Source organism: Staurois parvus, unplaced genomic scaffold, assembly GCF_062004578.1.
Source record: "Staurois parvus isolate SC_StPar_1 unplaced genomic scaffold, SC_StPar_1.0 ptg000425l, whole genome shotgun sequence".
In the NCBI taxonomy this organism is placed as follows: domain Eukaryota; kingdom Metazoa; phylum Chordata; class Amphibia; order Anura; family Ranidae; genus Staurois; species Staurois parvus.
In genome coordinates, this window is record NW_028318221.1 from 1,805,238 (window position 1) to 1,820,460 (window position 15,223).

At 42.5% G+C, this 15,223-nt stretch overlaps 1 protein-coding gene across 6 annotated transcripts in view; it reads right to left on the minus strand.

Moving 5' to 3' along the window:
• The window catches only part of TCF3 (transcription factor 3), a 143,240-nt gene that overhangs the window by 37,767 nt on the left and 90,250 nt on the right, over positions 1-15,223 (minus strand). For all 6 annotated transcript variants that reach the window (XM_089687420.1, XM_089687424.1, XM_089687422.1 and 3 more), the window contains 3 exons: positions 4,717-4,816; positions 1,974-2,110; positions 430-544 (listed from right to left, as the gene is read on the minus strand). In XM_089687420.1, coding sequence (XP_089543546.1) covers positions 430-544; positions 1,974-2,110; positions 4,717-4,816 — 352 coding nt within the window. The remainder of the gene's footprint in view (positions 1-429; positions 545-1,973; positions 2,111-4,716; positions 4,817-15,223) is intronic.

The following is a 15,223-nucleotide window of genomic DNA, read 5'->3' on the forward strand; positions in this document are numbered from 1 at the left end:
ACACATTTATATATTTTGTAAATACTTCAATTTTATTTTTACAATGTTCAGTAGAATGTTACAGATTATTATATCTCTCTAGCATGCTATTCCCTCAATTTAATTTAACCTCAAATTAACTGCAAGAATTAAATGCAGAAATAAACTTATATAAGTCAAAGTGGAACAAATGCATTTCTTCCAGTTCATTTCTTATTTTATGCAAAACCTTGTACTTTATTACTTTCTATCACTTTGGAACCCACACCCAGAAGAGAGCAATGTGCGTTCCAAAGCTTACAATTCCAACATAGGACAAAAAACACGCACACACCATAATCTGGAATCTGTACAAAAATGTATAGGATAGCAGCTACTAGAGCATTAAACTGTGCAGGTTTATATATAATGAGATTGCCAATAGAATGGACAACATGCTAAACTGCATACCTATCATTGTGTCTCCACTACTAATGGGGGGGGTGTGCGTAGAGACTCCATACTGTGCACCAGAAGGGAAACTTGATACAGCTGGGTTCACCTCACTGGAATGCACTGGAAACCCCTGGGAAGAGAAGAATGACAACGCTAACACATATAAAAAAGGACATATGAAATGTCATTAAGCCCATAACTATATTCCTTTCGCACACATTCCTGGAAGTACAGCTCATCAATAGAGGGTGCTGTAGCGACTACTAACTTTGACTTGAAACATCATAAGCAAAACGTACATATTCGCCAGCACACCATGCCATGCCTGACGAAGGGGTCCTGCATGGCTCCGAAATGTTGCACTCTTTTGTGATGTAATCTTTTTGGAATAAAACCTTTTGGACCATATTGGAGATCCGTAGTGTGCTGGTGAATATGTAAGTTTGCTTATGTCATTAAGCCCAGACTATGAAAAACTCTCATTACATGCTATATAAGAGTGCACATACTCACAAAGCCACTATAGCATTTGTTTTGTGTTCAGTGAAATATATCCTGCCTTTAGCTGTCCCTCCCATTTCCACTCTGTCCCCCTTGCAGGCTGAAATTGTGTAGATCAGCTGGAGTCTTCTACTGAGCATGCTCAGTTCTAGGCTCTTCATTTCCTCCTATTTCTTATCTGTGCAGCCCATGTGACTAGAGAGTCACACATGATGGTGTATACACAGTGGTAAATGACACTCCCCTCCCTCCACCTCCTGGCCCTCCTATTGCTAAACACCACATGAAGATGTGATATAGTATGTCGATTGATTACATTCACTAAGAAACTCAAAAAAAAAAAAAAAAAAAAAAGCTTTGTTTTAACATAAACTAGTGTTGAATACATCATAGGTATTTGCGCATACCAGCAAAGTTAAAGAACCTTGGATGCAGATGACGTCTGAACAAAGCAAAAGCTAGTGTCAATTATCTTTGACTTTGCCTATGCCATTTTAATGGACAAAAAAAAAAAATTGCACATTTGATGTTCAATAAAGATTTATAGGGAGCTATAAAACAGATTTTGATATTTATAATTTAATTTGAATTGCTCTTCATTATTTAGTCATGTGACTGGCACAGCACCAATCAGGGCCGTGCAAACACACTCATACTGTAGTAATAGAAGCCCATCCCAAGGATCTTTCTCTTCAGATGCCAAAGAACAGGGAAAAATCATGTGACCATGCAACAGTGCTGCAGGAAAAACGGTACTTAAGGATTTTTATATAAAAAATAAATACAGTGACATGATATACATGGTTTATGTGAATTATGGCAATTTACACTGCTATACATCTAAACATCAATGAATACATTGTTTTAAGCAAAATACTGTATATATTTTTTTTAAATATAAATTGTTGTATCATTGCAAGACCTTTAATTATTGGTACTGTTCACACATTATGTTATATCCTAATAAAAATAAAATATCAGATATTTAGCCCATATTTGGAAGCAAAATACCAACATAATTACTCCTAAAAAAAATGTGCTGTTTGGTCAGTGCTTACTATTCGTTCGTGGGCATGCAGACCACTGAAACCTGAGGGCTGGGAAAGAGAAGCCTGAGAGCCGCTGAGAATGGAGCCATAACTGCCTTGTCCAATACCTCCGGAGGAGGCCCAGATATCAGAGGAATTAAGTCCATCTAAGAATAAGCAAGCATAAAGAAAATTAAGTTTTTTTATTGTAAACAATGTATAATACCTGACAAAAAGCCTACCCCCCCCCCAAGAAAAAACAAAAAAGCAAAAAAAACACAAACCGTATAAAAAGCACAGAAAGTAGCAAATATTTTACAACAAAACTCCAAGTATAATTAGGGGCTGCCTATAAAAAGGAGCAAAGTGGTTGTATCTGTTTCTGGTCTGCCTTTGCATTTACAAATAAGACATCCCATAAGAGTCTTATTTCAGGGCATGGTTACAGCACCTATCACCTTTATAGCTACTTACATGAGGTGTCAGGTAGGTGTATGTGAATGGGGGCTTCATATCACTGAAGGGGCACCTGATCCTCAAACCTTTCCTTTTAACTATCCTATACACCACAGAATAATAGTTGCTCTGTTTGAGTGAACGCCCTACCCGATTACCATAGCCGTTTCATTAAGCTATTATTTGATCAATTACACCACTTGGGTAAACCACCATTTAGCAAAATGACACATAACCAGTAGTACCACCGGGTAACAGTGGCACACTACTATTCAGGAAAGGAAACCTTTACAACCACAACAATTTATTATGGCTATATAATTTTGCATCTTTTTTTACCATAATCTTCTCTGAACACGAAGCTGGTTTAAGCCACATTGGATTCCCACTGGGGCAAAATAGCTCATTTGTAGTGTAAGAACATATTTTCTAGTTAGTTAAAAGGAAACAGTCTGTTTTGGCTGATGGACTTGCACAATCAACAGAAAATCACATTATTGTGCACCACTAATAGACAAGAAGCATAACTTGCACATGTAATCGACCTATCACAACATATATAATTATAATCCATAAATTAAAAAAAAGGAGACTATAAACCCACTCAAAGATTTTTTACATTAGGCTGCTCATGTTGACACTATCTTTTGGAAAAGAAAAAAAAAAAAACACACATACATACATTCTCTATAATTTTGGTTTCTCCCTCTTTATCAAGGGTTCCAAATTTGTAATATGGAACCAAGGATAACAGCAGTTAAGTGAACCCACTGCTATGCCCTGCATGGTCAAAGCACAAGTTTACTTTAAACTAAAAAGCAAAGTCTGTTTATTCAGTAGGACGTCACACCAGAATAAATTCGCAATCACGTGCCAAAATTTGGCATCCCCTCATTCTAAAGATGGACATAGACAGTTATATTTTTGTTTAGTCGTTCACAGAAAAATCATTTCGTACCATTGAGTCTAATTTAATTTGAAAACCCTTAAAGTGGTGTCCAGAACTACTATTCGAGAAGATGCCTAGATGCATTATCCACTTGCCTTCTAGAGGATTTATCCCCCTTTCTGACCAGGACATTTTTAGTGATACGGTGCTGCGTTACTTTAACTGACAACTGCGCAGTCATGCAACACTGTACATAAATTAATGGCTTTTTCCCCCCCCCCACAGATAGAGCTTTCTTTCGTTGGTATTTTATTACCTCTGTGTTATTTATTTTTCTGCTATAAACAAAAAAAGACTGAATTTTGAAAGAAAAAAAAAAAAAAAAAAAACAATGTTTTTTACTTTTTGCTATAAAACATATCCAGTAAAAAAATTAGGTGAGGACTGCCACTGACATTCCAATGCCACTAATATAGTGATCAGTGCTAATAAGCACCGACACTGTACTAATGACACTAGGCAGGAAGGTGATAACATCTGGGGCAATCAAAGGGTTCACTGTGTGCCGTTTTACATAATGTGCCGTGTGCATTTTACTAGGGAAATATGCTGCTTTGTATTTCCCTGCTGTGCAGAGAAATACAAAGCATGTCCTTGCTGGCAGGTGAGAGATCTGTGTTGTTTACACACAGTTCTCTCCCCTGTCAATATTATATGGTGATCGCTAGGTGTCGATGGGGAATCTCCAGCCGGGACCCAGTGATTGACATCCATAGCCGCCAATGGCAGCGCGCGCTCCCTACCTGGAAATGCAAATAATGTATATATACACGTGATTTTGTGCAGCCCTGCAGCAGTAGTCCTACTATAGGGCGGCATGAAAGCAGTTAAACAGGTTTCATTGCAATGTGTATGATTCTTCCCCCCTGCCAAAAAAAAATAAAAAAAAAACCCGCAATCTTTAAGAAATTTAGTCAGAGAAATTTTCCATCCTACTGCTTCGAATATTATCACTGCAGTCGAAAGGGAACGTTGATTTGACTACACTAAGTATTCAAAAATCTGAATATGCCAAAAACTAGAAAACTCAATTGGTGTATGGCCAGCTTTAGGATTTTGCAGGAAGGCTCAAGACATTACCTTTGCCACATTCGTTTTTTATTTATTGTCTGTTTTAATGCAGTGATTGAATATGGGGTTGGGGACCATACGCAAAAAGCAGACCTTGCATTAAAGCTAAAGCATCAGCATGGCACCCATGCAACTATAATTTTCAGATAATTAATGGAATCCTTTATAATTATCAAAGGACAGCATATTTATCACCAGGAGCCATAAGAGGAAGAGAATACAGAAGTTATCCAAACTATAAAAAAAAAATTGTATCCAAAGAGCCAAACACCAGTGGTTTAGTTGCAATTTACTCACCAGCCATGTAGAATCCCCCAGGGTAAAGAGAATTAGGTGGCTTAGAGGTATAACTTCCACGGTCTCCACTATATTCTTCACCTGAGTTGGCAGGGTAAACCTGTATAATCATGATTTAAAAAGGATAAAATAATAAAAGACTCACCGTTACAATAGCATGTACAGTATATCATTCTTTTAACACGTCTGTTCAATAGAATTGGTCTGGTACCTCATATAGCTAGACCTTTCTAAACTAAAGTTTTTGTCCCCCTTTTTTTTTTGTTTAAAATGTATAAGTTTTAAAAAATTATGAACATGATCCATCACTTACCCTCCTCCTTTGCACTTGCACAGTGCATACAATCCACCACCCATTCCAACGGTAATATCCTTGATCTTGTCTTCTCCAACCGCTGCGCTCCCCACAACCTCACTAACACCCCCTTCCCTCTATCTGACCACAACCTGATTACCTACTCTATCTCCTTGTCCTCCAACGCCTACCCCTCCAAATGTCACACTACTACCAGCCGTATCCTCCACAACCTTAACCCTGCCTCCCTCCACTCTGCAGCTGATCAACTCCATGACAGCATCCTCCCCCTGTGATGCCCCGACTTGGCTATGACTGCCTACAACAACGCGCTGTCAACAGCCCTTGACTCACTAGCGCCTTTAACCACACGCAACATCAGACCCCGACCGCTCCAGCCCTGGCAGACTGACCACACCAAAACCCTCAAACGACACAGTCGTGCCCTGGAGCGACTATGGCGCAAAACCAAATCCCAACAAGCCTTCACCCGCTACAAATCTTCCTTCCACACCTACACCTCCTCCCTCCACGCAGCCAAACAAGCCTACTTCCTCTCTACTCTCGCCACCCCCACCTCCACCCAGCACCTCACTCACCGCCCTTGAGATTGCCAATCACTTCAAAAACAAGATTGACACAATTCGCAAGGACATCGCCGCAACTCACACGCCCTCTCAACCTGTCCCGTCTCACACAGCTACCCCCTCATCCCCCCTCTCCCTCGGCATAACCCGCAGGCGCTTCATCGATGCTCAAACTCCCTCCAACCCCATTCCCCCTCACTCATCACCCCTCTCCCACGGCCCCACCACTGCTCTGACCCCCACTTCCACCCCACCCTACATTCCTCATACTGAAGCCCCCCCAACACTTCACACCTTTGACCTTACTACCATCGAGGAAGTCTCCAAGATCCTCTCTGATGCCCGCCTCACCACCTGCCCCCTCGACCCTATCCCCTCACGCCTCACCACCTGCCCCCTCGACCCTATCCCCTCACAACTCCTACGACCTCCCTCCCCCTCCATCCTTCGCTCCCTCACCCACATCTTTAATCTCTCCCTCTCCTCCGGCACTTTCCCCTCCCCTCTGAAACATGCACACATCACCCCCATACTTAAAAAGCCCTCCCTGGACCCCAATGACCCAAACAACCTCAGACCCATCTCCCTGCTCCCATTTAAATCCAAACTCCTCGAGCGCCTAGTCTTCACCCGCTTAAGCTCTCACCAACGACAACAACCTCTTCGATCCCCTACAGTCCGGCTTCCGTCCCCTACACTCCACCGAAACTGCCTTACTCAAACTCTCCAACGACCTGCTAACCGCCAAAGCTAATGGCCACTATTCAGTGCTCCTACTCCTTGACCTCTCTGCGGCCTTCGACACAGTCGACCACCCCCTCCTCCTCAAAAAACTATACTCCCTCGGCCTCAGAGATTCTGCTCTCTCCTGGCTCTCATCCTACCTGTCACAACGCTCTTTCAGCGTTGCCTATAATGCTACCACCTCCCCCTCACTACCCCTCTCTGTTAGGGTCCCTCAAGGCTCCGTCCTTGGGCCCCTTCTCTTCTCCATCTACACCTCCTCCCTTGGCCAACTCATACACTCTCATGGCTTCAACTACCACCTATATGCCGATGACACACAAATCTATCTCTCAACCACCCACCTCACCACCTAAGTCTCCGCCCGAATCACACACCTACTGAGCGATATATCAGACTGGATGTCGCTCCACTTCCTTAAACTGAACCTCTCCAAAACAGAGTTTCTGGCCTTCCTCCCAGCCCGGACCCCACCCCCCATTGACTTCTCCATCACATCCAACAACGTCACCATCAAACCCGCCCCGCAGGCCAGAGTACTTGGTGTCATTCTGGACTCCAACCTATCCTTCCAGTCCAATCTTTAACAAACTCGTGCAGACTCCACCTCCGCAACATCGCCAAAATACGCACGTTCCTAACCCCAGAAACCACTAAACAGCACATCCACTCCCTCATCATATCACGACTTGACTACTGCAACTCCCTCCTCACTGGCCTGCCTCGCCGCTGGCTATCCCCGCTTCAGTCGATCCTGAATACGGCTGCCAGACTCATTAACCTTCCCAACCGCTCCATCTCCGCCACCCCCCTCTGCCAATCCCTCCACTGGCTTCCGATTGCGCAACGGATCAAATTCAAAATCCTAACACTGACGTACAAAGCCGTCCACCACACTGCCCCGAACTACATTACTGACCTAATATCCAAGTACCACCCAGCACGCACACTCCGCTCCTCACAAGACCTCCTTCTCTCTAGTTCCCTGGTCTCCTCCTCCCATGCCCGCCTCCAGGACTTCTCCAGGGTGTCACCCATCCTCTGGAACTCCCTGCCCCAACCCATCAGATCACCTACTCTCCTCTCCTTTAGGCGCACCCTGAAAACCCATCTCTTCAGGGAAGCCTACCCCACACCCTGCCAACTTGCTGACCTCCTCCACTCTTCCTACCACTCCATCCCCCACAGCTATCTCCTCCTGTGCCACCATCCCCTCCCTCTTAGATTGTAAGCTCGAAAGAGCAGGGCCCTCAATCCCCTCATGTTTTGCATTGTATTGTTATTGTTCTGTCACATGTTCTGTCCCCCTTTGTAATATACAGTGCTGAGCGAACCATTGGCGCTTTATAAATACTGTATAATAATAATAATAATCACTCTCTCTGCTCTCCTTTTTAGTGTTCACTACCATCCTGCTTTGGAGAACACCTCCTATATCCTGAGATCAAGGGTGATTGGGTTTCAACAGCTGTATTGGATAGTGGCTGCTGTCAGACAACAGTGTAACAGAACTATTTCTGCAATGAGACAATTGTTAACATATCCTCGGCGTGGAACATATTGCTGTGTAACTGCCTTAAACCCCGTCATACCATATTTTCACATTCCTCTGCAGATCAACAAAAATGTAGTATGAAGGTCTACCTAAACCAGTGTTTGTGAACCTTTTCACAGTCAAAGCACCCTTTAAAATTCTGCACAAATCTTGAGGCACCCCATTCTAAAATGTGAAGAACTAAACTAATAGTTTTACATAACAGAGCAGCAGCCACACGTATGACATCCAACATTAGAGGCAATTTACTCTTCCAAAAGCAAACACCTTTTGCACATGGGTACTGACTAGTATTCCAGAATTTCTCTTCTCCCTTACACAGTCAGTATGATCCCGCTGCTGACAAAGCAAGATGGGCAAACAAGGATGCTCTGCAGGTGCCCAATGTCCTCCTTATCAAGCAATGACATCACTGGTTGTTAGGACGCCAGTGGCTGGAAGGCTGTAATGGTGCACAATGAAAAATTGTGGTTTTGTGCATCTAAAAGGCAAGCTTGATCCACCAGCTGGCTTCTATACAATTTTTAGGTTTGTTGCCAAGTCACCCTTGAAGAAACCTGAAGGTAACCCATGGTGTTTTGGCACCCTGTTTGTAAACGGCTGACCTAAACAATCCTTTCAATTTATATCCAATGAGATAGATCGTCAGGCTATACAATCAATACATTTTACTACGAACATAAAATCTGGCTTCGTATGGCCTATCTTAAAGTAGGAAGTTAAATATCAAGTCTTGCTCAGTGCTGTCAAGCTGTTTCCAGAGATTGGGAACTGAGGCAAAGCATTTATAAAGCTCCAAAGTAGTAAAGAGCAAAGAGCACCAGCAGTGTAAGCAAACTCTTTCATACTGGGATGATCAGGCTGATTCTGCCAAATCTCTCAATTTATTTATGGGGGAAGGGAAGCACAAACTACCACTGTGCCATATGCTCTACCATGGCCCCGTGCCAACACTCAGGGCAGGTGGATATGGAGAAGAGGCATTTAAAATCAAAAGACAACAGGGACAGCCCAAGTCAGAAATAAGTAAACACATTATTTTGACACCTCATGTTAGCATTTTGTCATGGATTGGTGCGGACCCTTTGTATCAAACGTAGAAGACGTGGGCTCTCCCAAGAGAATTTTTACCCTACACCACTGCAGTATAGCATCTGTTTTGCTGCATGATGCTCCAAATCAGACAACAAACAGAAATGACAGCATAATAGAGAACAAATTCTGACAGAATTCAGATAATTTAAACCAGGACCAGGCAATGTATTGCTTGGGCATTATCTTACTGTGCTTAAAGTCCGGGCACAAAAACGTTCACAAAAAAATTGGATATAAATCCACTTTGTGAGCACCAAAAATGTTTTGAAAACCCAGATATTACCTTAGTAAAAATAGCGGTGACACCCTCACTTTGTACACACTGTGCAGAGAGCAGAGCTGTGAGAGGGACTCCGCAAGCTCCACCCATTACAAGCTGCCTGCCACAAACTACAGGAGGAGGTAGATACAAGGCCAGTCACCCTGCACAAGGAGAGGGGGCAGCAGTGACAGATCTGTATTACAGGAAGTTCTTGCACAGAGGCATTACACTGGATTACTGCACAGATCTGGAGGAAATACACAAAGAACACCAAAATTCAACTAAGAATACATATGCCTCTTCTATTTACACAATATTTACTCATCTCGCAGTTCAGTTTTACAATTTTACATTGGATGATGTCACAAACATGCTAGAGGTGCCTGCACTGAAATATTCTATGTAAACCAGCAGATGGCACATGCACAGCCAGGAGGTGAAAAAAAACAAAAAAACACCAACATAAAAAGCGAGTGAGAAGACAAAGCTGAAAGCTTTATCCTATCTAAGCGAAAGACGCTAGTCCTTAACACATTTCAATAAAAAACAAACTACGATAATGGATATCTATATAACACAAAAAAACAGCAGTGAATGATAACTGAAGGGAAGAAATAAGAACGTCCTCTATCCCATACAGTGATGCATGTATAAAGCACTGAGGAATTCCACTCCCCCTCCCAAGAGATCTCCAGAGCTTTTCCCAGACTAGAGGCTCAGATTTCACTGGAGCCAAATTAACCCTTCCGTAAAAAGGTAAACGAGATGTCATATGAATTACTTCCAATCAAAAGCAAAAGCAACAACAACCTTGCCGAAGGAATAAAAAAAAAACATTTGTAAGTTTTTCTGCTCAGTTTACTGTGGGTATCATTTTGTTTAGAACCTTAAAATCTCCCCCCTTTCCCTCACCACCAAGACTTAAAATTCATAAAATTTAATTGGTCACATAGACACCAATATCTTTATACATTGGACTCATTCTGGTCTGCATATCTGCAGTACCCACTGCAAAACACATCAACAGATACAAACCCAGAGCTGTATACTTGTGTTACCAGTGTATTTTTGGTACATGTGCCTCAGAGTTTTTCACTATAAACAAAATATCCCTAGATTACAGGCGGGAGCTGAAGGAGTTAATCCCTACTCAGGAAGCCGTAAATCAGACAAAATCTCCTCCGCCCTTTCTCAGCCCCCTGTAAGTGTTAGAAAAGGCTGGGGGCTTGCTCCCCCCTCCAGGAGAATGAAGTAATTTCCTCTTCTCTGTCTGGCTGGAAAGTGGGGTGAGGGGGTGTTAAAGCATTGGGGGAGTGGTGAGTAGCAGCAAGCTTGACACATTAGTTTGTTTTACAGTGTGCTTGAATATGCGTAGCACCTGCATTTAGGCCACGTTATATAAAAACTGTAGAATACAATTTGCCATAAAACGGTAAAAAACAAGCTTCTAACACAGTCAATTGTTTTTATTTTATTACAAGCTATTATTAAAATAAAGTATTTATTTAAAAACAACAGTTGAGATACTGATGATTAAAACTTAACTCCATGCATTCAGCTAAATACACAGGGCTGCATTGACAGAGGACAAATCCTTTGGCAGTATTTCAGCTGAGATTTATGCAGCCTAACCAGGTTGGTAAGCTAACTTTTCCCAGATGCAGTTGTATAGGTCAACCCTCAGCCCCCATCACTGCAATGACTGGGGAGGTCATCCCTGCACTGTCCTCCTGTCAGCATGCTCCTGGTCTGCACATGAACACACACTTAACCTGACTAATAGGGCTACTGTGCAGTGGATTAAAGCTGCCAATGCAGAATTACAAATCAGATACATACCCCAATTGCCTGTAATAATGCATTTTAGGATTTTTAAACACGTACATAACTGTGTTGAGGTTTTTGAAGTAAAAATGTATCTTGTGCACTGCCATCCTTTAAGCTGGACATATCAAGTGTCAAAAATAGTTTTTCTGGGAGTTTAATATTATGTCCAGAGTGTTGCTGGGGATGCTAGCTGCATACCACTGCCTGTTTTGATTTTCCTGCTCATCTGCTGGGAGTTCTGCTGCTTATACAGTGATGGGGGGGTCATTAACTCGCTCTTCAACTCTTTTATCCATAAACCACCTGGTAATATTTTCACAAAATAAAAAGCTCTCTCCCAATGCTTCTTGCCCATTTAGAGAAAGCTTTAGATTTAATGAAAAGAATACTAGTTATTTTCAGGAGTTGAAAAGCGAGCAAACCCTTATCATTACTATAGAGTAGCAAAACTGTTCAACTCATGAGATTAAAAAAGACAAAAGAACACAGATTCCTCCATCTACACAAATGAGGTGAATGGAGGAATTCCCCGACACAACATGCAACCACCACAGTCAGAATACACCAATCACAGCCTGCAGCTAATGTAAATTTTCACTTTGACAGAGGTCAAACGAATGAATTTCAAATCAATCAGTGTATGACTGTCCCTGCTCCACTTCAGATGCTCCCTGCTGAACTGGCTGAATTTCGATCAGTGTATGGCAAGCTTGACAGCATCTGAGTGGAAAAGATGAAGCCGAAAGTGGTATGAGGAAAAACGCATCTGCTTTTCAGCATCCCCAGCAACCCTCTGGATGTAGTTTAACAAGAATTGGAGGTAAGCAAGCTGGACACAGCAAATGTCAAAAACAGCTTTTTCCTCGTGCTCAGCTTTAAAGTTCGCAGCATTTGTTTCTCCATTATTTCCAGAAACAAAATCTGGACAGAACCACAATATATTTAAGCAGCAACATTATTAGTGCATCCAACAATTAGAGCAAAAATTAAATAAAAAAAAACCAAACCTAAAAGAAAAAACAAAAACCCACACAAAAAAACCACAATAAAAACAGTTGACCCCATTTATAAGCCACACAGGTGTTTCTTTTAACCTTCTGGCTCAACTTTCTGTATTAAAACTAAATCACTCATTGAATTCCTCACTCATTACAAGTGTTGTATAGGATTTATGCTCTAATTCTAAGTAGTAAGTTGACTTTATCAATACTCCCTGGAAAAATGCTATGCAAAAAAGCTTCTCTAAAAAGAAAGCACTTCAGGGCAACTGCTGCTGTTATGTGGCAGATGTATAAATTGCTGTCCAATCCAGGGCAGATGAAATGTCACAGGAAAGACTTAATTGGAGTACACAGTAGGCAGACATTAGGTAATATTTTGAAGTCCAATTTTTCACTTGTGCCTATAAGGCTTACCTGTAGCTACAGTGAATATCTGCCAAACTTGCACTGTTTAGGAGTTATTCACACAGGATGCAGCCGGTGATGTCACCGGCGCATGTGCATCTGCAGGGACAGCATACCCGTGCCTTACCCTCAGAGCTCCATGCCGCATGAGTAATGTCATTGCAGCTCTGCCATTCCTACAGATGGAGCCCGCGAACCTGGAATGAAAACGGGGTGAAGATGGAAGCCCTGTCAGCGGTGACACATTATAATATTACAGGGATGTGCAAATCATATCGCCTGACGTCCGGGACATACATATCTGGGTGCCGTACAGGTGGGTTTTTACATTTATTGTCAGGGTTTACTTTATGTGTTGTGATTTTCATCTCAGTTTTCAGCATGATTGTCAAAAGGTAAGTTGTTCAGGTGTGATTCAAAACTGCCTTCCAGCCACTTCTAGGTAAAAACTGCCTTCCAGCCACCTCTATGCAAAATCAGCTATGAATTGCATCCTATGTGAACAGTTATCTCAGAATGCCACTATGACCCTTTTTTTACCCAGATCAACATCGCACCACATAGATATGAATGTTCTTCATAGAAAACAATGTGTTTTCAGATGCCATGCAAATCTATGCCTTTCGGATCGCATCTGATTCGCATCAGTGTGAACCGGGACCAAGGCTCCATTTACACCTGGGCGTTCTGGGATCATGGTAGAACCGATGACATTATGCCCCCTATCTCAAAACGCACTACTAATCGCAAAACAAGGGTTCAGCTGCCATTTGTTTTGTTTCCCATGACTGTCGAACGATTTAAAATGTGGCAAATAGCATTGTGTGAAGCTTGTTGCCCAAAAAGGAGCAGGAGATTATTTTGGGCAATACAATTCATGCGATGCGATCTGCCACGCAACAATCGTGGCAAAACCAGACCACATTTTAGGCACACTTAAAAACAATGGCACCTGAACATGCGTTTTGCAATTGTAGCGCGTTTTGAGATCACGAATAGAATCACAGCAATTCTACCACAATCCCAAAACGCCCAGGTGTGAGTGTAGCCTCATGGAGCAGAAGCCGGAGCTTGATTTGGCTGCTCAGCATGTGCTTGTACTGAACCACCCATGTGCACGAAGGTATCCTGAAGGAATAAAGTTTTTATTTTTATCATTGGGCCCGGCGCCTCATTTACTTGCTCAGCAGATGTGCTTCTGCTGCGTATTGAGGGCACCCGACACTTCCCTTTCCTGACGAGCACCCAATAAGTGCTCGGCACAATGTCTGTCCCCTACCTACTAGTCCCTGGGTGTGGTGCTGGAGACAAACAGGGAGGTGATCAGGAGATAAACAGCACTATGTAAAAAAAAAACAAAAAAAAAACCTTATTTAAATACAGTTTTGTTTTTTGTTTTTATCAGGACAGGTAGATTGTCATGAGGGACAAGTGGATTGGGACCCTGATTTAGTCCCTTGGACAAGCAGTTTTAATACAAAATTTCCACACCCCTAATCATTAACTTGTAGGTCCCTTTCCACTAAAGTACCAAGTGGTGCATTCTTTCCGGAGAAAATGAAAAATCGTACGTGCACTCCTTATTGATTTGCCCATAAGCAACGAGACACCGATCTTTGTAAAGATGAACATGGCCAAAAAAAAAGATAGTTTTGACATCCATCCCTTGCTAGTTTGAAAGAAGTACTTCCTTTTAAGTTTTGTATGGAAGCGATTTTCCAGAAGACATTTTCTCCTTAAAGTGTATGTAAAGCCGAAACTAAGTTTTGGATATAGAAGGAAGTGGTTAGAACATCTAATGCTCTTTGCTGCTGTCGGTCTCCCTCCGGGGGATCTTTACCCTTGCTTCCATTTGTCATCAGCAATGGTAGGCTTCCAATTTGTTCAGAATAGGGTTTCCTTATAAATGCAGTTTAGAGGTGAAGTGATGGGGGTTTGGGAAGAATTTTTCTGTTTTTAGTAGGAGGAGGGGGCAGGTGTGTATGCTACCCCAACAGTTCATATTCCTGATATGTGCCTGCTGTACCATGTACGTGTATGAAAAATTATCCTGTTCTCTTTGTATTGCTTCCTTTGTGTGAAATCCCTGGTGACCTTGCCAGTCCTACCAGGGCTTGAAAGTACATCCATCCTATTGTGGTCAGGTTTCTTATTTGCACTGTATGCACTTCACAGCCTGCCTGTCCAGTGGTCAGACATGTGATGATAAACTCCCCTGTACAGCCGATCACTAGGAAGATCAGCGTTATGCGGTTTTTCTGCCTCCTGCTGACATGCCCCTTGCAGTCTCCACCCCGAGCTCTCTAAAGCTCCTTATGCAGCTGAGAAGTCATGTTATCACTTACTGAAAAAAAAAAACTAAAAAATTATTAATTTATTGTGACAGGGCGAGGCCATGCCACTGTGCAAATTGGCAGTCTAGGCCAGGATTAGCAGAAAACAGACACACTTATGGCACAGGTTTGTGCTAGCTTTATAAGAGATAGGATTAGAGTTCAGCACTCCACCCTCCTGGGAGTGTGCGTCTGCAAGGGAGCAGAGAGGTGCATATCTGCACCAGGATGGAGACAGGACCAAGCATGAAGGATGTAGAAGCAGGGATTTGCGAGAAAAGACAAGCTGACAGTGGTACAGTGTTTGTGCATGAGCACTGGACATTGTGTTAGAAGGTCAGGAGGACTAAGGGAGTAAGTTTGAGTGGCAGGACTTGCAAAGAAAGCCAAGAGGCTGAATACT